This window comes from Rousettus aegyptiacus, unplaced genomic scaffold (assembly GCF_014176215.1).
Source record: "Rousettus aegyptiacus isolate mRouAeg1 unplaced genomic scaffold, mRouAeg1.p scaffold_m13_p_1, whole genome shotgun sequence".
Classification (NCBI taxonomy): domain Eukaryota; kingdom Metazoa; phylum Chordata; class Mammalia; order Chiroptera; family Pteropodidae; genus Rousettus; species Rousettus aegyptiacus.
The window spans coordinates 47,482,489-47,508,388 of NW_023416284.1; the positions used below are offsets into that span (position 1 = coordinate 47,482,489).

The following is a 25,900-nucleotide window of genomic DNA, read 5'->3' on the forward strand; positions in this document are numbered from 1 at the left end:
TTAGGGACAACTCCTTATGACTTCATTTAACCTTAATTATCTGTGTAAGGCCCTTTCTCCAAATACGGAGTCACATTGGAGATTAAGGTTTCAACCTTATGAATTTTTCTTTGTGGGGAGGACACAATTCAGTCCCTAAGAATTGCCAGCTGTCAAAACAGAACAGACTAGTAGAAGTAGCTGTTCATGAATTTACACAAGAAATGTTTATTAAACATTCATTATGTGCCATACACTACACTAGGCACTGGAGGAAAGACAGACTTGAAACTTGCTCTGCAGATTAATGGAGAAAGAGTCATTTAAACAACTATATCACTTTAGGCGAAAAGTACTGAGTTCAGCGAGCTATGTAGAGGCATGTAGCCAGGGTTCCCAAACTAGTAGTTCCAGATAAAATATACAATACCCTGTTAAATGTGAATTTCTAATAATTTTTTGGTATAAACATGCCCCAAATATTGCATTATATATACTCATACTATCCATTGTTTACTGGGCATCTTGTTTTGTGTTTTTTGTTTTTTGATTTTTTTTAATTGTTGCTTCTTTTTGTTTTTGTTTTACTAAACCTGGCAACTCTGTAATCCAATCCATGAGGATTAGGGAAGCTCCATAGAGGAGGTGACATGTAACCTAAGATTTGAGGGAATGAATAAAATCAGGAACGGAATAGGAAATTTAAAAAAAAAAATGAAAAGAAGAAAAGAACCCTGCACAAAAGGAAGATGCTAGAGTCCAGCAGTGAAAGTAGATATCACCAAAATGCAGAGTAGATGAGAACCAGTGGTGAGAATCAGATAATTGACAATGATTAGCTATAGAAATAAAGAATAGAAACAACTATGAGGAGGAGACGGAAGAAATAATATCAAATTTTACTAACCTCCAAAGTTATTCAGTATAGGAGCAAACTAAAGTTGATATACAAACCATGACCAGCTAATCACCAAGTTTTGGTACTGTAACTCTAATTTATTTATTTACTTAATCTTTTACTATGTTTACTTTTCTCATCTCTACCTCCTTTCTGGCTGCACTTTCTCAAAACCTCCTGATTGGTTTCTCATCCTTCTTCAAACTATTCTTCACTGAGCAACAAAGCACAAAACAAATCTGATCAGATGCTGCCCCTACTTAGAATCCTCAGGACATTTCAAGATGAACTTCCATCACATTTAAGCAGTACAAATTACTCGGAAAGTGATGCTAAGATTTGAAAAGTTTATGGAGAGTTTAAGATAATTTTTAAAGAGCAAGAACAGAAATATTAAAAACTATATGTATGTGTTTGTGTGTGTTTATGCAAGTGTTGTGACATAAAAACTCCAAAGGAAAACTGCCTAAAATCCTTACAGATTCTGAATCATTTAAAGCAGAGTGGAGCTATGTATATGAAATAATTAGAACCATATGTTATTACTTTTGGTAAAAATCTGAGCAATTCATTTTCAAAGCTATTATTTTACATATGAAAAACAACATAGATTAAGACACTAGTAACCATAAAAATTAAGATTAAAATGCAAGTTTTCTGACATTTTAATATAGTACAATATAATCATGTTGTTTCATATAAGTTATATGTAACCAACTAACAATATTTCCAGTGAAAATATTTTCAAATCAATTTTAGAGGCTAACATTTTTATGAGTAAAATAATTTTATATCACCTTACATATTTTATTTTGGGTGTGTTTAGTGTCTTTAATTATATGGTCATTAGAAAATTGTGTGCGTGTGTGTGTTTATAATTATTGTGAGATATCTCAGCAATGGCTATGAATAATTTTGGGGTATGAGACCCATTTATTTAATAATTTTGTATTAGCATGGTCATCCATTCTCAGGTTAAAGCAGAAAAATAGTGACTTATTTTACAGAGATCTGCAATAGACCTTCATTAATTTAAATCTTGGTGACTAAAATGTAATTACATTAGTGCTTATAATTTTGTCAATTTTTTATTGTTCACAGAACATAATTATAATGTATAAATGACAAGAAATTTTTTAAAATTTGATATATATTATTTTGTACCTGAAGCAAAATAATGTTCTATCATTAAAGCCGGAAGAGTTAGTGTCTGGCCTTGTTTATTATAACATGCTAGCATGTTATTTAGAACATAAATGTTGCTATAGAAGATATTTCATAAGAAAAATGATTCATCATTTAGATGTCACCCATATGTAATATCTAGTAAAGCATTAAAGTGCTTCGACTCCCTTTCTGATGAAATTTTAAAAAAATATTTGAATCATCGGCTGGCTAGGAAGGATAGTGTTAAAGTATAGAATTCTGAAATTGTCTGTCTTGATCATGGTTCTAAGTGTCATTATGATTCCTCAGCATGAGCTTTGACAATTTACCACAATAAAGGCTAGAAAGTGCTCTAAGGGCAAAAGAAGAGAATAACTTAACATCCTGAGGAAGCTGGAAAACCTTTGCAGAGGAAATGACATTTGAGCTGTTTTGAGGATGAACGGTTAAGATTTCTCCAAGTTAAAGGAAAAATAAAGATCATTCCTGGCAGAGAAATGCATTCACAAAAGCATAGGAAGGTGCAGAGACATTGTGGGTATGTGTCAGGTAGAAGAAGTTGCCAAAATTTACAGGGTAGGCTCTACGGAAATGAACTAAAAGGCTATTTAAGTAGTTAGAGGAAAAGAAGGAAACATGATCCAATGTTCCAGCAATGATTACAGAAAGGAGGGGCCATATTTGAAAATCTGACTCATTTGTAAAAAATTATAGAAAATGTAGAATGGAAGGTGGTTCCAAAGGTATGGCTTAGGAGACCGAATGATTATCAATTCATTAATTGAAAGATGGCAATATGAAGGTTAGATTTGGAGGAGAAAATAATGAGAGAATACATTAAACATTGTTATCAATTTAAAGAACAGTGAAAGTAGGTCAATAAGATAGTCCATACAGAAGGAGAAGCTCACTGGGAAAATTAATCTTGTAAGGGTTAATTGAAATATAAACTTTTAACAAGAAACAAAAATCTGTTGCCTCTTACTCTGATATTGAGGTTAAATTATTGAACATATCTACTCTATTTCTATGTAAAAGTGGAAATTGTATAAAAATATGATAAAATACTTTTTATTTCTATACTCTTCTCAATTATATGGTGTTAGCTTTACAAAGCAGACCACTAATACTCATGATGGCTCTGAGACAAATAGGAATAATTAATTATTCTAAATATATTTCTTTTACTATGATTAGGGAGAATTGTTTTTAAAATATAAATAAAATGCTTGATCTAAGAAGCTAAAAAGGTTGCTCTAATTATCTGATGTATTCACTTATTTCAAAGTATTCATCTTTTCCCTACTTTGACACTGCATGCTCTCAACCTCAATATGCAGATATACACACACACACAAACACGATGCATATAAACCCACTTAATGAATTCTTTTCTCCCATCTTTAAAAACTAGATGGTTCAGGAGAATGGTAAAATCACATTATTTTTCTGCTTTGGATTAGATTTGGCCCTTGGTTCAGAGCCAGCCTAGCTGGACAGTTGTAGCTACTTAATGAGAAACCAGGTGCATTTTGTCTCCATTGACGTTCATTTCTGTACCTTGTTTTGTTCTACGTTTATCTAGAAAATGTGAAATCGGAGGATGATTTGTTCTGACAGCACCCATATGTTAATCTCAATGTAATTGCTAGAGGTGGATTGAGCTCTAATTGGGTTCGTGAAACAAAGTAAAACATTGAATTTATATTACTAAAATAATTACTTGGTTTGTGGCATCCTGCACCAGTAAGAAAAGTAAATATTCTTGATCTAGGGCTTGGTGTAAAATTTCAAGGTCAGTTAACAGAAGTGCTATCAAGAGGCATCCATTTAAAAGGGTTTATTAGTAACAATAGACAAAGAAAATCTTAGCAATATTTTTGCTCCATTTATTTATGTTATTGTAACTATCATTTCCCTGAAAACACAAAGCTAAATGAGAATTTAAATTTAATTAATTCTTTACATATAAAAATTTACCCTTTATATAATCATTTACATAGTTCTCTTTAATGAACCCACTTGCTCAAAAATCATGGCTTCTAGTAAATTTCCAAAAAATGTGCATTATTCACACAGTATTCTGGAACACCTGAGAATGAGTCTATTTATCTGAATGAGACTATTCCTAGAACTGAACAATTAGAAAGCTATGCGATAAACTCTTGTACAAGAGGGAGAAGAGAATTTACAAAGATAATGTTTAAAGGCAGTGATTGGGGAGAAATGAAGTGTTTCCTATTTGTAAGCCATTGATTTAAATCCATTTAACGAACTGATTTTGTAAGCATAAATCAACAGAGGAACAAATAAAGGAAAAATTAAAAATACCTTAAATTATACTGTGCTCTATTGAACTGACAGAGATGAAAAATAAATTGATAATATCTGATGTCAAATGGATAGTCACATGTAATACTCAGGTATTGTATCAATTGGTACATATAATTGAGTAATTTCGCAATATTTATCAAGAAGAGTAAAAGTATTCCAATTCTTTTCCCCCAGTAAATGCACAAGAAATTATATTTGAGGTGGTTTATTAAGGCGTTAATTATAATTTGGAAAAATGCTAAACTACACAAATTTCTAGGATAGGAAAGAGATTGGTCAAATAAATTAATAGACATATCTGCAACAGAATCTTTCATCGTCTTCATATAATATGTTTCAAGGAATATTTAATGATAAGAAAATGTTTACAGTATAATCCTAAGTACAAAAGCATGACACAAAACAGTACTTTTAATCTTAATAACATATGTGTGTGGGGGGAGTGTGTATGTGTCTGCATGTATGTGTGTATTTAGAGTGCAACTTTGAATGATAAAAGAGTTCCACTATGTTAATAATGCTTTAGCTCTGGATGGTAGGACTATATTCAATTTTATTTTCTTATGCTTTTTTATATTTTCCAAATTTTTAATAATAAATTACATTACTTTTATATTCTGAAGAAAATAGCAAATGAAATTTTAAATGGCAAAATTTTGAGTAAATGATTCATATGTCCAAAATGCCTAAATAGCTCTTTTCTCCTTACTCTTATTTTTTCTCTATGCCAGTATAATAATGTCCATTAAAAAGTATCACTCAGCTATATTTCACATGATCTTGTGGTTAATAGTGTACTTTATAAAGTAATATAATTTCTGTTTTTATCCTTTCTCAAATGTTTTTTTCTGTTTACTTCCATTATCAGTTTAGGACATATAACGCTCTCTCTTTTCTATTAGAACTGCTTCTTCTAAACAAGATGAGCCCATCATTTTCATATGATAACCATCACACCAATTTTTCAAGCTACTTCCTAAATATTTCTTTAATTCTTTGGGTTCAATTTGTAGGTTTAAGTCACTTATTATATTCACTACATGTACTGATTAAAGATATCAAGTCATTTATTTTCCTGTACATTTGTTTCTGAGAATGAATGGGTAATTTATCTGTTCTGTACTTTCTGTGATGTCACAGCTTGTTTTTCAGAGTATCTAATTTTATACTTTTATCGGGCAATTTTCCCTGCGTCCGAAATTGCAGTTTTAAATCTTCTTCAACAGGTTGGTGACCTAAGGCCAGACAAAATTTCCATTTTTGCTTCTATTCATTATTCTGTATATTTAAAAAAAGGACACATTGCATATCTGCCTTGGATTAGGAATACAAATAAAAGTCAGTTTATGCTCTAATTGAGAACTCATGCTGCTTCAAGAGATTGAAGAGGAAACAATTGTAATAAATCTATGCCAGATTGGGCCCTAGGTTCTATAGATGCTGGAGAAGAGATTTGGTTAAAATCTATAGAGAAGATTATATTAGTTTGCTTTTGCTAGGGCTGCCACCATAACAAAGTACAAACCAGGTGGCTTAAACAACAGAAATTCATTGTCTCATAGGTCTGGAAGGTAGAAGTACAAAATTAAGTATTATCAGGATCCTTCTGAGGACTATGAGGGAAAGATATGTTCCAGAACCTTCTCCTAGGCTTGCAGATGAATGTTGTCTCTCTGTCCCTGCATCATCCCTCCTTGTGTGTCTCTCTTTAGATGGCCTTATTTTTATAAAAATACAGATATGATCTCATTTTAACTTCCATAGTCTTATTTCCAAATAAGGCCACATTCTGGGGTACTGAAATTAGGGCTTCAACATATGAATCTGGGAAGACACAATTTGCCCATAACAGGGATAGTAGAGAAAAATTTTTCTGCGAGGATGATCTTTAAATTTAATTGAAAATGACAAGGAAAAGTAATCCAGGAGAGAAGAGCAGACAATGTAGTTTAGGAGAAGAAACCGATAATGCAAAAGTCCAAAGGCATAGAAGGTAAGGTGTGAGTATGGTGGGAGAGGAGACTGAAATCTTGGCAACTGCTTACATACCTGGCTATGCAATAGTATGGGGTTGACAGTGAGGGCAGCAGGGAGCCAGTGAAGAATTTTACACATGTTCAGATTTGAATTTTGGAAATGGTTATTCTGGTTGTACTGTGATATTTGCGAAGTGCGTTTTGTCTTCCAGCAGACCCCATTATCTAGGCATATTTATTTTTCATTTAAAGAGCTCATCTGCCTTCTTTAAACCTTTTTAGATTCTTTTTGTAAAACTTTTACTCCTGCTTTTATTCTGTAATGCCTTCAAATCCTGTTGCCTTTCATCATCTTCTAAATAATTTATTCCATTAAGAATTTAAACTAAAAAACTTCATACATGGCATTCATTATTCACAAGATAAATAAAGATAAGTATTTAAATATTCAAAATGTTTTAAATTTTTGTTTGAAATTGTACTTTTAATCTTACTTCGTAGACTAACAATGAAACAAATTTCAGAATCATAACAAAATAGTTCAGTTTTAAAGTGAGCCTCTGATTCTTCCACGTTAAGCTTTCATGAACCTTTCTTTTAACCATTATTAAATCTATGAGTGCATTCTCACATGCTTCTAACTTTCTTGTTGCTGTAAACTTCTTAAATTAATTTTCCTTTTATTTTAACTCTCTTTTCAGCCTGAAGGTGACAACAAGCAGTCTTATATGTTTCATAAATATCTTAAAACCTTTCCAATTATAAAGTAACTGATTTATACTCAAAGCAACTTAATTGATTAAACAATGATCACTACAAGCCCTGTTTATTTGCTTGAAATATCTTGAAGACACAAATACCACCATCATTAGTATTAACTAGTATTAATTAAAATATTAACAAACATAATGTAAGAAGTTATCTCTAACTTCTGAAGAATGAGTATAAAGCAGTGTAAAATACCATTTAGAAACACTTTCTCATTTACAGCCATGCCACTTTGAACGTGCCCAATCTCATCTAATCTTGGAATCTAAGCAGGATCGGGCCTGGTTAGTACTTGGATGGGAGACCACCTAGAAAGAGCAGGTGCTGTAGTCGTTTGAAAAAAAAGAAAAAAAGAATGCTTTCTCTAACTTGTTTATATCAGATTGAAAACATGTCTTTCATCAGGTTTTGTGAAGGGTACCATATTGACATTGTGTCATATCAGAAAAGGCAAGGAATTCCTGAGATGAAACAACTCCATGAAGAATGCTTTCTTACTAGCTCCTACTAAATGCACCTACTCAAATCTTTGAAAGAAGGTATGGAGTGAAGTGTTTCACATAAAGGAGACTTTTTTTACAGAAATATATATTGACCATCATGTACCCACATTTTTATCAAATAAGACATTTTATTAAACTATATCTAAATGTACATCTCTGGCTTCTCAATAAATCATGTTGAATAATCAATCTTTTTCTTAATAACTCATTAATCATTAAGAATATAAGTCTTATCTCAAATTGTAGTATAAAAATATTTCAGGAGATTTTAAGATAGAAGAGTATTTTATTTAAGGATGAGACAAACGATTAGATTGATTAGATTAAGGTTCCAACCAAACCTAAGAGTCTATTAACTAAATACCCTCTATCTGACTATGTGTGTTCCATTCTGTTATTCTGTGTCTCTGTAAATAAGCCTTCAAATATTATTCCAGAAAGTTATTACTTTAAGTTGTCACCTTATGAAAGTTAGATCTTTGAGAGTATCCTAATGCTCAGAAATGTATTTCTTCATACTGTTCTTGGCTGAGGCTTCTAACTTGTCTAAAAGCAAAGTTCTTTAAGAAATATAACTGTAACAGTTTTTTTTTTTACAGAATTAGAACACTTTTTCTGAACTTGGACTATTTTAATCTAATCTTAAAGTCTGCTTTCTACTGTCCTCTACAGCTATATTTGCATATTTAAGTAAGTCAGAAGATAAAAATTCCAAGAGAGGAGGTGTGAAGAGAGAAGGACAGAAGTATTAAAATGTTGTTATTCAACCTATGTGATACAATAAGGGGAGATTTTGAGTAAGCTTGTATATGCCACTACTTAGTACAAATCTTCTCTCAAGAGAATTTTTCCAGATTGGTTCTATAATCCTTAGGCTGATGTTCTTTAACGTAGTTAGTTAACATAACAATAATAATGGTGATAATGAGGAGGAACAAGCAAAGTAGCATTATTTATGGTCTGGAACAGTTACAGAAAATTTTTAAAAGAATTTGAGCTTCAATAAGTGATCTAACTCAAACTCTATAGATTTTTTAACAGCACACACTGTCACTCACAGGCAATGACCTAAATAATTTAAAGAATAAAACAGAATATTCTATTTATCGTTCCAATATGTTCCAATTTACAGGTTTCTCTTTACAGCTACTGTGATGTTTTAAGATCTGCAAACAAGTTATAATAATCAACAGAAGATACAATTATTCAACATGTTTTAAAAAGATATTATTGTTTTACCATAGATTGGCAGGATTAGTATAGATGAAGAAAATGGATAAAGGGCAGTAAATATTGGGTATGGTGTAAGGTAGAGCATAGAATAGGAAAAGCATGCTTACAAAAGTACTAAGTAAAATAGCTTATGAGTAGGCAAACTAAAAAATCTTGTGGACCAGCCTTTCCTTAAACATGTGATTCAGAATACTAATTCCTAAGTGCAGTGATACTTTAACATTTTCAATTTTTTAATTAAAAAAAAATGTGTTAGGAAACACTGGTTTGAACAAAGACATGCATATTTCTTTGTCACAAAACCTCTCTGATCCCTCAATATGCTAATGTACACTGCTTATTTCTTAGAAGAAAATACAACTCAGAAACATGGACTGGGAAATTCTGCTATTGAAAATGTGGACTCAGTGAAACTTCTAGAACTGGGGAATGGACATATATTTTAGGAGATTAGCCAAGATAGTTAACGTATGTGTCAATATATAATAAGGTAGATAAAACTAAGTTTTTCTTTTATAGCAATTATCATAATGTATAATTATGTATTTATTTGTATAACTTTTTATTCAATATTCATCTCCTTCACTATCCAGTAAATTCATTAGAGCATGGACTAGAGCTCTTACTTATTTATGGTTCCCATTCATATAAATCAGCACCTACCTAGTAGACATTTAATAAATATTTGTTGAATAAATGGTTGTGAAGGAAAGATATCTGGAAATAGTTATATTTTTGGCAATGCTACTGGGATATGGTAAGGGTCTAAACCAAATTGAGTGAATGGTATAAAAAGGAAGGGGAAGATGTAGAGTGTTTAATATAAAGAAAACAGTAGAAAAACATGACTCCAAAGTACAAAATTAAGAGAATTAAAAAACAACTAATAAAAGCAAGAAATCAAGAAGGAAAACATAGTGTATACCACAGAGTAGGAGATTAGTAAAAATTTCTGTTTTGCTCTAGACTAATTGAGTTTTATTTAAAGATAGGTATATCATCAAGCAGAAATGAAATCAGGATTGATGTTTTATTTTATATTAGGAGTCATTTATAGAAAGAGAGTGAAATCAGTAGATGAAAATTCTTGGGAAGAATGTGCATACATAGAACAGAAATTGCTGTTCTTAAAATATGTAACTTGCTTAAAAGCATAAATTAGAAATATTTGATAGCTGCTTCTAGGTACCAGGCACCATGCTTTCCTTCTTGATTTTTTGGTTTGATTGCTAATGTGATAATATCATCATTAAAGACTGTAAAAGTTTTGTCCTAATGATAGTCCATTGATCTTTATCAAGACAAATCATGTATAACAAACAAATCCATGAAATCTAAGTATTATTGAAATGTGATCATTTCAACAATCAGAAAACAAACAAGTTTCAGATGCCACTTAGAGTTCTAGAATCAACATGCATGTTGTCTTGATAAAGGGGTTTCAGAGATGTACTTGAGGTTAGGTAACGGTTTTAAAGATGCTTCTTGAAGTAGGATTTGGAGAGAGTTTGGCAGTTTTCCATATCCCTGTGGCACATTTAGTGAAGCAAAAGGTTTCTCAGTTAATTAATTAAAAACATTTGTCATTTTAAAAACGAAAGACTGTGCCAAGTAATGAAAACAGCCAGAGTATTTGTCACAAAAAATCTTGGAAAGATTGAACTTTCCTTTACCCCTTATCTTTCAAGGTATGGAATATTATGCAAAGATAACACAGACAGACCTGAGTCTAAAATCCTAAAGAATACAGAGGTGTTGAAAGCCAGATATTTTGATACATGTATTCTTATAGCTTGAGTCAACTACTGCAGGCATAATTCTCGAATGGTTAACATTCTTTTTGGTTTAAATAATCAGCAGAGGAGGATTTGAAGAATGTAGCAAGATAAGTCTTTTTTAAATTTCTCCCAGGTTAGGTCATGTTAGCAAGCCCTACTGTTTAAATGCATTTGATTCTGGGAGAGTGTTAAAAGGAAGGCTGTTGACTGCACGCTGTGGTTGTAGAAAAAAAAATCCCCTTTAGCTATTCAATTTAGATGTTTTTTAAAAAATATGATTCGATAGAGAAAAGAATCCATGCAGTGTTGTGAGAATCCAGAAAAAGATGCTCTTATCTTTGATTTTAAGGAATTTACTGGAAGGGCCTTAACAGGAAGAGATGAATACCTGTTTTCCTTTTGCATATTTAAATCCCTTTGAAAAACTGAAAATATAACAATTCTTCTTTTGGCTGTGTGCTAAGGATATGTAGTAACACAGGAGATCAGATTGTATCTGAGTCAAACTCCAAACCCTGGGTTTGTGCCTTTATGGTATACTGGGCAGTGGTCACATTTCCAAAAAAAAAAAAAAAAAAAGCAAATATGCGCTTCAGTACATCATGTATGTAATGTGCCTTCTCGTGTCTTATGCCTTACTCCATTCCTGAAAATCTTTTTCAATTCTTCCTTATTTCACTTCTATTCTTTTGACATTCAAAACATTCTTTAAAACTGATCACTAGGTGAAAGGACAATGTTATTTCCCTCACTGCTATCTCTTTATTTTGGTTTGCAATATAAAGTGTTCTATGTGAAAATCACTGGTGTGGGTGTATGTGTGTATGTGTGTGTGTGTGTGTGTGTGTGTGTGTGTGTGAGAGAGAGAGAGAGAGAGAGAGAAGAAGGGAAAAAGAGGTAAATAATTGTCTTTGTAAATTCTCATATGCTAATCTCTACTCACTGCTATAAATATAATGCAGAATCTGCTAATGAGAAAAAAATCAGTGGTTTTGGGGTAAGGAGTTATAAGATCCAATCTCAGATCTACTAATAATTCTGTGTGTGACCTTATGCACATCACAGACTCACAGAACTTTAATTAGTTTATTATTAAAATACTGAAAATAATATATGAATGCCTATTTCTCATGAAAAAATAGGGCGAGAAATTATAAATTGTTTTCAGATTTTGCAAGGACTACACAAATACAAGTCATCATTATAATTAGTTCCCATATTCATTTGCTAATATAAGTAATATTTTTAAAGTATCTACTCTGACCAGATAGTAGACAAGTTATTGGAAATGTGCATTGTCGAATAGGCTGGACATGGTCCCTGTCCTCACAGAGGTTTCAAACTAGTAAACAAGATTTGTTATTACGTAATTAAAATGTGATTGAAGGGAATTATAGCATATAGTTGGAATACATGCTCAGGAATCACAACCTGCCTTGTTAAATAGGATGCTGTTTTCCCTTCTTCGCCTAATTTATTTTTTAAGGCAAGGAAAATGTGCCTTTTACAGAGGCAGCCCTATTTCTGAAAGCCCCAATATCAGAAAGGTCATGCGGTCTTAGCAATATGAAAGAAGCCGTGAATACAAAAAGCACAGAAAGCAATGAGAAGAGTTGGTAACAGGTGAGGCTGCATGAGTGTGGAAGGCAGCGATCAGACCACGGAACCAAATCATTCTTGCTAGGCCATAGTGAAAGTTTTTGACATTGCTTAGTAGTCAGAGAAGAGTCATTGCAGTCCTTGCAGCAAGAGGGTGACATCATAATATTTGTCACTCCAGTTGTACTGTGGAAGGAAAACCATAGAAAGAAACAGATGTAAATATAAGAGGTAATAGTTTGAGCTAGGTTGCTGGTGAGCAGTTGAAATGAAGAAAAATGGTCTTGGTTCAGGAAATGTTTAGGCTATTTAATGGTTAGGACTTGATGATAGATGTGGGAAGTGAAGGAACTGGAGGAGTCAAGAATAGTGCCAAGGTTTCTATCTTGAGAAAGTAGGTGAATGGTATTGCCTTCCACTGAGATTGAGAACACAGGAGGAAGTAGAGGTTTGAGCAGAACAGTAATTGTTAGCACTGTGAATGCTTAAAACTCGAAGGCACAATTTTACGTGCTTTGTATGTACTCTGTTTACAGATGACTAAATTGATAGAGATGAAATAACGTGCTCAGTGTCACACAGCCAGGGAGTTAGCTTCAGAGTCTTGAGTGTCATGATGTGCTTTGTATCTTTCAAGAATATCATTTCGATTTTCAACATGTTACATGTGAGATGCCCATAAAATTTAAAGTAGAAATGATAAGGGAAATAAATCTGGGTAGAGATTTTAAAAAATACTTTACAGCCATCCACTCATTAAAGTTAAATGAAGTGAGAGTTTGGAAAGGTGAATGAGATTGTAAAGGGAGAAAGTGTGTAATTAGAAGGGCAATAGGCTGGGGTGGGGGTGCAGGGGACTCTAAAATAATAAATCTCAATGTTTGGTAGAGAAGATGGCATCTTCTCGAAAGACTGAAATTCAGGAACTGAAGTAAAGAGATAAATCTCAGAAAAGTGAGATGTCAGGGGAGCCAAAGAGAGTGTTTTCAAAAGAGGTATGTAGTTCTGCGCCCAATGCTCTTAATAGGTCAGGTAACAAGGAATTAAAAGTATGAAAGGGATTAAAAAAAAACTTTCTTTTAAACGCAGAAGTTTATCTCCCGCCTTTCTTATTTAACTCTTCTTACATCCAAGATTCCACTAAACCAAAAGGAATTTTAAAATACTTATACTCACGAGGACAGAGAAAATAGAAGACATCAGCACACAAGAAAGTTTGAAGAAAAAATTTGAGGAGACAGGGAATGAAGATGCCTTTTATATATATCTACATGCAAAGTACATGGTTGGCCACATTATAAAGTACCCAAGAGGGGATACAAAAATGTATTTACTCCATAGACTTCTTTAGGGTCTTGGAAACAGCAGGGATCAGGCAAGAACTGAAGAGACTTAGTACTGAAAATAGACGAATTGTCTGAAATTCTCTCTGTATAAAACTATATAGCTATGCCCCAGGCAGAAGATAAGAATATTTTTTGGCTTGCTGCCAGATGACCCTGCAATGAAACCTGTTATGCATATAAAGCTTCCAATTAACTTTTGAGAGCTTTGCTCTTCGATGTTGAAGGACAGCCAGGGATCACCAAATATTCTTTTAAAAACCTTTCATGAAAAATAAAGATGTAAATAAACAAATATAATATAAAACTCAGGGGTAAAAGGATTTAAAATCTATAGTTAATATCTTCTGAGAGAACATGAAAATTTTATGACCCCCTGATACTATGGCCCCCAGGATACTATGAAAAAGGAGCACCCATTCAGGAAGCAAGAAATAACTTTTGGAAAGTAAAAGTATGCTATAAGATAAATATAATACAGTACATGGATTTAGAAGACAAAGTTGAAAAAATCTCCCAGAAAATAGACTAAAAAGACACAAACATAGAAATTACAAGAGAAAAAATAATTAACTTATCAGATAAAGCTAGGAGGTACTTCCTACAACCAGCTAATAAAATTTGCAGAAAGAAAATAAAACAATGGACAGAAAATTATCAATTAAATAATAGCAGAAAATTTTACATATTTGAAAGATAAATGCTTCCAAAGGGCCCATCAAGTACTCAGTACAATGGATTAAAAAAAAAAAATCAAAGCACATTGTCGTGACATTTCAGAAGACTAAGGATAAGATCAAAATTCGAATATGTTCTGGCGAAGGTGAAGATGGGTACAAAACCAGACCTTGTATAGTAATGGAAATGGATTTCCTGACAACAGCTTTAAAAGCTAGAAAGTAATAAATTTAAAATGCCTGCAAATTTATGAAGAAAAATTATTTCTGACCTGGAAATATATGTATCCAGCTTAACTTTAAACTCTTTGTGGGTGAAATAAAGCCATATTCAGAAATGCAATGTTTTCAAAAATATACCTACCATAGGTGCTTTCTCAGTAAGTTATTGGATATTATAGTCCACAATTGGATGTTGTGTTCCAATAAGTCAAGAAAGAAAAAGCCATGGGATCCAGGAAATAGGAGATATAACACAAGAAAAAAATGAAAAATTTCCAAAATTATAGTGAAGAGAAATTCCAGGATGACAGTTATATATGTATCAGATCTAGTAAAGCAACCACTCCAGACAAAAACAGGAAGATATATTGCTCCTGAAGGATAATTCCAGGGAGGGAAAATGACAGATTACATATATTTGACTACACCAAGAGGAAGTAGTCAGGAAATTAATTAGTAGAAGGAACATAGAAAGACCAAACAAAGGAAACGTGAGGCAATTTTTAAAGAAACAAAAAGATGCATGAGAAATAAGATGTGATTAAATTGCAATGGTATATAGTCATTATAAAATAAATATTATTAATTTAAAACAAAATTACTATATTTATTGGTTAGAAGTATGTGAGAATTGATTAGAAAAAACTGCCACAATGCATATTAGAAACCTGTAATTGAAAAAATCAAAAGTAGCACTATAATCAAGTTATTTAGAAATTTAGAGTAGAAGGAAGTTCTAAAACTTTTAAAGTTATGTGTAGGGAGAATAAATCAGGAATGGAAGGAATTATGATTGAAAGCTCATGCATTAGATACCAAAGTTATTGATGGTTGGATAGGATATTCAAGAGATGGTAAATGAATGACATGAGGAAGAGTAGTGAGATGCTACTGCCAGGTAATGAGATCATCAAAGGAACACGAATTTGGAGGATAGCCTTGTGGTTCAGCACAAAAGGATAAATGCAAGGCACTATGCAACACAAAACGTGATCAACTGATTCCTCACTCATTGTGGGTCATTGAGGTAGACAGGGTATATGCCTTTAGTCAGTTCTATGGCAACACAGCTGGTTGGTCAGTGTGACTACTAATGACTCAAATTAAAAACTGGGAATCTTTCAAGACACCTTCTTTTTTCCCACAGCCTCCCCTTGCACCTCTCATTTAAATGATCACCAACACCTTAGACTCTGCTTCTTAAATATTTTTCCTATTCATACCTCTCTCCATTCTTACTGCTACTATTATAGTCAAAACCATCACCACTTAACCTTTACCACTACAATAACCTCACCAAACATTTGCTAGGTGCCTAATATATGTCAGTTACTAGATGCATTTACTGGTTGCCTATTTTGTTCTAAATCCCACAGAAAAACATGGAAGTCACTAACCTACAATCAAGGATTTCAAGTAAGATCAAGTAAAATAACAGTTACAAAACCTTGTGATTCAGGCTCCCAGAGATGAAAAGTGTAGGCGTCCATAAGATCGAAAGTAATGGAGAAGAAAGGTCATCTTTTTAATGTTTTTAGTTGGCCTTATACAGATCTGCAAATAATCATCTGTGGGGGAGACGGAGTATCCCTGCCTCTACCTTTCTTTAATTCTCAGAGCTGGACTAATAATAAAATAGTAAAATTGACACAAGACCAAAATAACAGGAGGAAAACCAATTTAATATGTGAGCATAGGAGAATCATAATATGATGCCCAGATCATAAAATGAGGCTCAAAGAAATGATTGAACCAGGCACCTTTTTACACTATTTAGAAAAATAAGCAATAAACTCATGAGACATTGACAGGACAAAGAAAGCTGGTGTTCTTTAGAAAGGAAACTAAGCAAGGTTTGGGCATTTGTTAGTGAGGAATCTAAACAAAGTTTAGATTTGAGTAGTAAATTAGTAAAGGTGTTACAAAGCTTATTTATACAAGCTTTTGGCTCTGGGTTCTTTTAAGTCTTGCGATAAGGTTATCTTGGCCCTCAGGAATAGGAGGGCACGTATCAGATGAGAGATTTATTTCCTGCTTTTAGAAGGACAAAGAGTTTATGGTTTTCTTTTTACATGAGCAGTTTCTTAAGTAAGTTTAATTCAAAATAATCAATATGCTGTTGCAGGGTACCTTGGGGTGGCCTGCCCTAGACCCTAAGAGAACTCACTCAGTATATAGGGAAATAGTACACATAATTAGGAAGCAACAGGATAAGTGCTCTGGGAATCAGAGGAAGACAGTGGTCATTATTCTTCCTGGGGAAACAGTCACAGAAATAGTGATTGACCTTTTAGTTAGAATACATATTTCAAGAGAATTATCAGTAGCTGATGGTGGTTGTGTGGGGAGAATTCCAAAAGTGTCCATTTATTCATTTCTGCATTCCTTTGCTCATTGTACATTTTTAAATTAACAATCTACTATCTGTCAAGAACCAAGAGAAATACAAAAAATAAATAAATAAAACCTAGTTCTTACCCTCAAGAAGCTACCGTCTACAAAAAGAATGACATGAAAATTTAATAAAGTATTATAGGTGCTGTGATACAATTTTGTACACACTTTCATGACATTTAGTCAGTTTAACTTAGAGAAAGACACATCGAGGATGTCAGAGGTTTCTACCATGATTACAAATTATTTTCTCCTGTTAAAATCATAGGATTCATAGAGATAGGCCCTCATTGGCAGTGAATGGCCTCATTGGTACCTCATTGGTAATGAAGCATATTACCAATGCAACTCTAATCTATAACTCCAATATAATATAAGAGCCTTGAAAACAGAATTTGTTCCATTCATCACTCTGTACCAGTACCTAGATTAGTAGATTAGTGCCTAGAACAAGGTAGTTATTCACATGCTGACTGAAGGAATGAATCTGTGGGTCAAAAAGAAGATATCAGAAACTTTAGGGGTGAAACTTGAATATTTTCACAGAAATAGGAGAAAAGTATTTTTTTTTCCAACAAATTCTGAAGGTTTCTGTTCTGCACTGTAATTTGTGTAAAATTAAAAATATATTAATAGATCCATGTTTCAAGTGAGAGTGCAAGCATAATAATAGCATTGCACTGAGCCAGGATTGTATTCTGGCCCAGTTCTGCCATTCCAAACTGTGTGATGGGAAGTCTCTTAACCTCTCTAAATCCATTTCTTTATTTGTTAAATGGGAGTAAAACCTTTCTCATATACCTGTAGGACTGTTTAAGAATTAAATGATATAATGCATGTGCATATCCAATATAAACTTTAAAGTATTATGTAATTATAAAATATATGCCAACATTAAATTTCTAAGTTTCAACTATTACAAAAATTCCCTCTAAAGGCAGTTGATTAAGCAATTGTATTTTTTTTCTTTTTTTTTTATTTCTAGTGCAGTGCCTGGAGATGACCACCAAACGGAAAATAATCGGCCGTCTAGTGCCGTGCCGATGTTTCCGAGGTGAAGAAGAAATCATCTCAGTTTTAGATTACTCTCACTGCAGCCTTCAGCAGGTGCCAAAAGAGGTCTTTAACTTTGAACGGACATTAGAGGAGCTTTATCTAGATGCCAATCAAATTGAAGAGCTACCCAAGGTAATTTTTGACAACCTAAAATATACCTTGTAAATGAGTATTTCATAATTTCTGAAAACTTGGCATATCGATAATACTAACTATGGCTCTCTGTCTTGGTAACTGACAAACCATTCAAATTGGTATAACTTCCCTCAATATTCCACTCCATTTGTAATTTCAGGTAATATGTTAATAACCAATTGAAATCTATGGAAGTCATCATTTTATGGATTATGCCTTGTTATTTTAATTTAAAATGTCTTCCAAGAAAATACTGATTGGTGGGTTGAACTCAACAGTTTATGTTTAAAAAAAGAAAGGAAAAATATGACACTTTCGGAACTGAAAGTCGTATGTTGATAACATTGTTTTAAAACCTAAGTCTAAGAAATACTTTTACACACACACACACACACACACACACACGCCACATGCAGTTAATACTATTATGAAAAATCTTTGATTATTGAAAAACATTGAATTTATATGGAGTACAATTAATAAATACAATGAAGCAAAAATTTTTAACTAATTTCAAACTTGGCATGTGTGTGCATGCTTGCATGCGAGCGCGCACACGCACACACACTCACACACACACAGAGTGATTATAACATCGTTTCCTGTGGTGGTGGTGGTGGTGTTCTTCGTTGCAGAAAAGAGTGGATGATAAGAGATTAGCTAAAGCAGACTAAGATCACACAGCAGAGAGGTTCCAAATCTAAACTACTGGATCATAATAATCACCTAAATAAGTGACTCAGACTAAGTAATCAGAATGGCATTATCTGTGAAAGATTTGCACAATGGCTCAGAGGGGAAAAAATGTTATGCAATGCATTTTCATTGTTTATGCTAAATAAAGAGCATATTAAATATCCAGGAACTAGAAAAAGAATTTTCCCTAATACAACTAACTTCATTATCAAACTCTAACGTTCTGATCAAAACAAATTTTAATAATTATTTTCATTTAAAGTTATTAATTATAGTGTTTATAAATACCTCAGAGGCAGAAACTATTTAATGTGTACTTCAAAATCAATATACTTCATTTTTGACAACCTAAGTATACAGTGTCATTTTAGATCTTTTCTCAGGTGGTCTCAATCAGACATAAAAACAATTTTGGCCATATAATCATCTGAATTGCATGTGAAGTAGAGGCTAGACTGAAATGGGCTATCTCTTCCACCGGATTATGAACTGCTTGAGAACAGAAATTACATCTTATTTATCTTTGCCTCCCCATTCACAAGCATGTATGATGACTTCCACATAATGGTTACTCAATTTATTTGTTGTCACTGCCTGGTGGAACAATGCAGAGAACTTCGTGTACTATGGGACTTGATTAGCAAAACTATATAAGGGTAAGCAATTTATAAATGTGTCATTTAGCTCCAATTCAGAAAAATAAGCACATGTATTTTTGTAGGGTAGGCCAATCTCGCATTTCCAGATAAAATAAAGGACATCCAGTGACGTTTGAATTTTAAACTAAAAAGTAGACATTTTTTAGTACAATCATGCTCCAAATAGGTCATTGGATATGCTTATACTAAAAAAAAGGAGTTTGTTATTTATCTGAAATTTAAATTTAACTGGACATCCTATATTTTTATTTGCTAAATCTGACAGCTCTAGGCCCATTATTCATTTAAAATCTTTTTCTAGATCCATGTGACAGGTTCTGTAAAACAAATAGTAAAAACATGGTTAATTAATCAAGCGATATTTATTTAATATCAGCTACACAGTATTTTTGGCTTTGGGTAGTTGGGGTGGGGGTGAGGTGATAAGAGAAATAGATGTCAATTACTGCTCTCAGTGATCTAACAACCCAATTACAGAGAAACGGAAGCATTTGAAGTAAATGTACAGTAGTGTATAACCAGAGCCAAAGAGCCAAATACCGTGGCAGAGCTTATGTATAGAGGAGTTGCATTCTTGAAGGGGTGTGGGGAGGACCTGACCAAAAAGCACAGATATAAAGGAAGAGAAGAGGGATGCAGAGCTGTGACAAGTCTGGACCTGAAAGTGCATGTGGGTGAGTTCCTACCATATGTAGGCAGAGTACAGAAAGTAGAGGAGCCAGATTATGAAGAGTTTTGAGAGTTATGCACCATTGTTTGACTTAAATGCATTTATTAGGCAGATTAAGCCATTAGAGAGTTCTATACATCAAGTCAGTTACTAGGAGCTTAAATAGGAGAGCATTGACAATAAATGTAAATAATTCAAATGAACCAAAGACCTTCTCAATGTATCAGATATATTTTTCCCAATGCATTATATTAAGAAATCATCTTTTTATGTATTAGTAATACACTTTTATGTATTTCAAAGATCTTTCAACATTTCTATGAGTCCCAAAATTATTTTTTCACTTTTATTAAACAGCCTTGTGAGTTTGTTTCTTCCGAAGTATCTGATATTAAGCTATGATCTGAATTATTTGACATCAAGATATATTATAATAGTACACTGCTATATTTGTGCTTTTTTAGAAAAACAGGAAATTAAGAAATAAAAGAAATGATGCATCAATTGGCTTTATCATGTGTGCTTCGAGTAACAGAAAACCCACTCCAAACTAACTTAAACAAGAAATAGTATTGATTATCTCACATAAGTGGAAGATCCATCTCAGGAAAGCCTCCAAAGTTGATATGTTTTTATTCATCTTGTGTGGGATCAACTTTTGTCTGAAGCTGGCTTCTCCCATGGTGGCACACTGCCTGCAACAGTTAGAGTTCACTTGCATAGCATCCAAAAAGACAAATATCTGGCTTTGGAAACTTACTCTTTTTATGAGAAGGACATGGAAGTGTCTCCCGCAGAATCCCTCAACTAATTCATTTTTAGGTCTCATACCTTAATTGTTTCACATGTTCATTGCTATTCCAATCCCTTCGCTATGGTAAGAAAAATGGGATCATTTTGATTGGGTTAAACAATGATGGCCCACGTCTATGGAGGTGAGGTTGTTGGCAGCAACACAATAGGAATGGGTGGAAGAACTGTTGGGGAGATTATCACGATGGACACTACACATAAAATATTATAAAATCATTTCATGAGGAAATTTTGCTTTTAACAGAAGACAATGTATAAAATTTTTAAGGACATGTAGGTAAAGTGTTAAGTCCTTCAGAGATTTAAATCTTTAAAGTCAGATTAAATAACATTTTTTTTTTTTTTTTGGTCTGCCATCTTATTTCATTCTTTGTATTTCTCTAGCATAGTTGCCATTGTGATTTTGGATTTTTGGAGTAATGAAGTAGCCTTTTGTATTCTCGATATTACATTATGGCAGAACACCTTTTATAAGTGTTTTCATTCCTTCTGATATTTTATACTGAGCATATTCTAATTGGCCATGACTCCCTACTGTAAGATGTTATACAACAGGTAGAGAACAAAGTCAAGGTTAATGGCACTAGGAAAAGATATGTCAAGAATGTGTCAAAAAAAGATGCAAAAATAGATATGAAAGAACAAAAAGTGTTTTGATGGAGGAATAGTTCAATCTGTGTGCTTAATTTTCTGTCATAAAAGATAAAAATACAAAATCACATGCCTTTCAGACAGTGATAGAAACCGGCACAACTTATAATTTTATACTCTTTTGCCTGTTATTTTGAATTGGGAACTTAAATTTTTAGACAGAGTAATAGACCATAGCAGGTGTCTGTTATATATACAGTAGCATGGGAATGCAAATGTGAAAAACAATGAAAACCATAGAGGAACTTCCTGAAACTGAAGAGGAACTTTTAAAATGAGAAAAATAATTTTGAAAAAGCCAATATGTGATAAAATTGAAAGACATGGAGAGTGAATTTAGTAGAGACGGTCCATTTAAACATATGTGAAAGAGGATGGGACTAAACCTAAGGCACCATACTTTAAAAGTTTTCTCTATTTAAAATAAACATTTAGAGATTAAGAACCTGAGTTTTGGACCCAGACAAACCTAGGATCAAATCATAGCACTGCTATTTGATTGGGAAGGTATTTTATTTTGGAAGCCTCAATATCTTCATTAGCTAAACTGGGAAAATAATAACACTCACTTCCTGTGGTTCGATAGATGATTTCTAGATAGATAATAGATGAGATAGATGATAGATGATAGATAGATAGATAGATAGATAGATAGATAGATAGATAGATGATAGATGATAGACAGACAGATAGAAGATAGAGAGATAGATGATAGGTAGATAGGTAGATAGATAATAAATTAGATAGATGATAGATGATAGAGAATAGAAAAATATTTAATAATTGATATTCACTGTTGTCCTATAACAGATGAAAAAAAATCGACATTAATTACCCTGAGTCCAACAAAAGTAAGATTTTATAACCTCTCAAGGTAATTCTAGGTATTGACTCTCCAATAAAAAAAATGTTGTGGCATGACTTCATCTCTATCTGAAATCTCCAAAGAGAGCTTCTAGGAAAACAATCTGCTGCCTGTAATGGGTGAAAGGTTTTTGACCTTAACAGCTACACCAACACAATTGTGATAATGCCTAGAGAATTTTCTTGATATGCGGAATCACACTGTTTCATCATTTTTGAGTAGATGCAACCTTGGAGATTACTGTATTTAGCCCTCACTATTACTAATAAGTAAATCCAAGCCAGAATATTTTACTTCTCTCAGGCCACATTCTATCCAAAGCTACTCCCGAAGACCATTCATTAGTTAGGATAGAATAGGTTGTGCTGTCATAACAAGTCAAAACAACAGCAGATGACTGAACAGCTTTGCTTTGCGACCCATGGACATCTAATTTGCTGGTCTGCTGCTCTTTAGCAGCCTGTAGCTAACAACTACTTGAACTTCCCTCCCAGAACAGAAACATCTGCTTATTAATTATTTTGCAACAGTCAGCTAACCTCTTCATGCACATTTCTATTAATAGAAGAAATCACTAACTTAAAAAGCAGATCGCTGTATTATTACTGGAAAGTTCTGGTTATTAGAAAATTCTATAATTTGTCAATGATGTTTCTCTACGACCATCTGTTATCTGTGCATCTGACACTTTGCTACACACTCAGGGTGATAGATGATTAAGGCATGCTTTCTATGGATGAGGAATTATACTTCTGACATTACAAACTTGATACTTGAAATATTTTAAAAGACTTCATATATATTGCCTTTGAGTTCTTTTTTCCAGGACTAGTTTCCAAGTTTCTTTGACAATTTTCAAGGATATGCTTTATAGATGCTTCACCATTTTGGTTGCTTTCCTCTGGACACATTCTAGTTATTAGCTTGGTTTATCGAATTAAAATATTTATCCAAGTGTGAGTACCCAACAAAGGAATAAACAAAATCTAATAAAATTTAGGAGAGAGGCTTGAGTTGGAGTTAAGAGTCATTCTCCTAGAAGTGAGAATTAAAACACGAGACAAGGTAATGTCCCTTAGAAAAGAAGAAAATTGCAGAGAAATAAATGTTAAACTTTAAAAAGCAAAATGATAGTACAGATCCATCTTAGTAACTTGCTGGAAGTTACTGCTTTCCCCAGTGGTCATGGCAACTTTGTATACAGAGATAAATTTTGAAAATTTTATTGTACTCATGAAGCTGAAGTCTCTGTGGAAGAAAAGTCTGACATTTCAACTAATTTTTATCTAGGCTCTATAGCATACAAAAACCTATTTGCTAATAATGAATGGAAGAAAAGGATATAGCCCTTACTACGAAGCACTTTCAAAGCTAATTATGGATATTTCCAATCTTCCAAGACATTTGAAATTTAAGGTCATGAGCATTTCACTTGTAAAGACCTCAAATGAATTGTTTGTTTTATATATGAGGAAGGCAAGGTCTTAGCTTCCTATCAGAGTGTCATAAAACACTCAGAGGAACATGAAACAAATAAGATGTAGGGGGGTTGTACAGATATTTTCTAAATAATAGGCAGGAAAGCAAGAAACAAATATTAATTTGAATGTTAAACTATGTGTTCTTAAAAGTTGCTCATTTTCTGGAGGCACATTGATAATGTCTCTCTTTGGGCTTTGGTTTAACCTCAGTATGACCCAGATCGGTAGATCCCACACTTCTGGATTTGAAATCTAGCAAAATGTGGGAACTAACATTCTCCTTCTCTTCCTAAATAAACATTTTAAAAATCTCATATAAGACTTTTATTATTTTATTGTAAAAACATTTTAACAGACAAATGTGGAAAACACTCATAAATGCCAAATAAATGATACTTCGCAAGAAATGACAGACATTAAACTTATACTCTCTCTTTTTAAAATAGCAGTTTTATTGAGATACATTTTACATACCATCAAATTTAGCCGTACAAAGTGTAAAATTCAGTGGTTTCATTATATTCACAGAATTATACAACCGTCACCATTGTCTAATTCTAGAAAATTTTAGTAACTTCCCCACATAACACAGTATACACATTCTCTGCTTCCCCTTGCTCCTGGGAATCTCTTTCTCCAATCTCTTTGCCTATTTCAAACATTTCACAAAAGAATCATATGACATAGGATAATTCATGACTGGCTTCTTTCACTGAGCATATTTTTAAAGTTCAACCATGCTGTAGCATGTATTAATACTTTATTTCTTTTTATAGCCAAAGAATATTCATTTATATGGATATACCATATATCGCTTTTAAAAAATAGGATACAACACTCTTTGAAATGCAGACATATTGCTTAAAAATGTTATTTTTCTATAACACATGCGTAACTGTTTTCTCAATACAAATTTATCCATTTGAGTCTGTGTAGTCCATAGCAAACACGAACTTAAGCTCCAGTACCAAGTTAGTTCCAGTATGTTGTTTTTAATTAATTCTTGAAATTTAATTTTATAAATATATATATTTTATAAGTATGTATTTATTTTATAAGTTTATTATGTTTTTCTTAAATATATATAATAAAAATGAAAGTATATTTTTAACAATGTTACATCTAATATAGAATATGCTCAGTAAGCTGAAAGAAGCAAGAAAAAATGGCCTTCATATTTACAGTTATTTCTCCCAGGAAGATAACAAACATTGGGAAGCCAAGTGCCAAGCAAGGGCTACAAAAAACGGTTGCATGGTGCTCAGTCCTGCCTGTTGCCACTCATGCGGGGGCATGTAGCTGAAACATTGATCATCCAATAAGAAGTATTCAGGAATTTATCAAAGAGAGTTGTTTTAGACTGGTGAAAATTTTGTCATGACCTGCCTCCAGTCACTGGACCGTGAATAGGAAAAATCTTCATTGATTCTTCAGAAAATAAATGAGCAACAAAAATGCACCTGAATCATGCCAGCAGCCAGCAGGTGAAATGAAGCTCCAAGTTAATGACCAGCAAATGGGCTATAACAACGTGTGGGAGCTGTTTGCATTGAGCCTTTACATTAAAGCTAGGCAAACTCTCAGCTCATACACTTGGCCCCTGCTCTTTCCTCTGACAGCTTTGCTCTTCAACATGGCCTGCTCCTTCATTTTTTTCAGGTCTCTGCTCAAAAACACCTTACCAGAAAAGTTTTACCCCTTTATCTTATACAAAATAACAACACCCACCACCATCATGACTTATTCCCCTTATATTCAATTGTGTTAAGCACCATTAAGATACTCTCTAAATACTTTATTGTTACTGTAAATAGCTCTCTCCGCTATGGTGTTTATTCTACAAAGAGTAAGGCCTTTGACAGTGGCCAGAGGTGAGGAAGAATGGGAAAAGGTGGAGCATATCTGCATAAGACACAGAAAATAAAACTCTCTCACTTAATGGTGCTTTATTTATTTTATTCTATTTTTAATTTTTGATACTGATTCTGGGGGTTGAGGTGAAG

At 33.1% G+C, this 25,900-nt stretch overlaps 1 protein-coding gene and 1 pseudogene across 8 annotated transcripts in view; both read left to right on the forward strand.

The window, feature by feature from the left end:
- The window catches only part of LRRC7 (leucine rich repeat containing 7), a 440,527-nt gene that overhangs the window by 147,269 nt on the left and 267,358 nt on the right, over positions 1-25,900 (forward strand). For all 8 annotated transcript variants that reach the window (XR_004955289.1, XM_016148942.2, XM_016148946.2 and 5 more), the window contains exon 3: positions 17,857-18,059. Coding sequence is in view for 7 of the 8 variants with exons in the window: in XM_016148942.2 (XP_016004428.1) it covers positions 17,857-18,059 (203 nt within the window). In the remaining variant the exon portion in view is untranslated. The remainder of the gene's footprint in view (positions 1-17,856; positions 18,060-25,900) is intronic.
- Positions 7,337-7,455, forward strand: LOC118605153 (annotated as a pseudogene).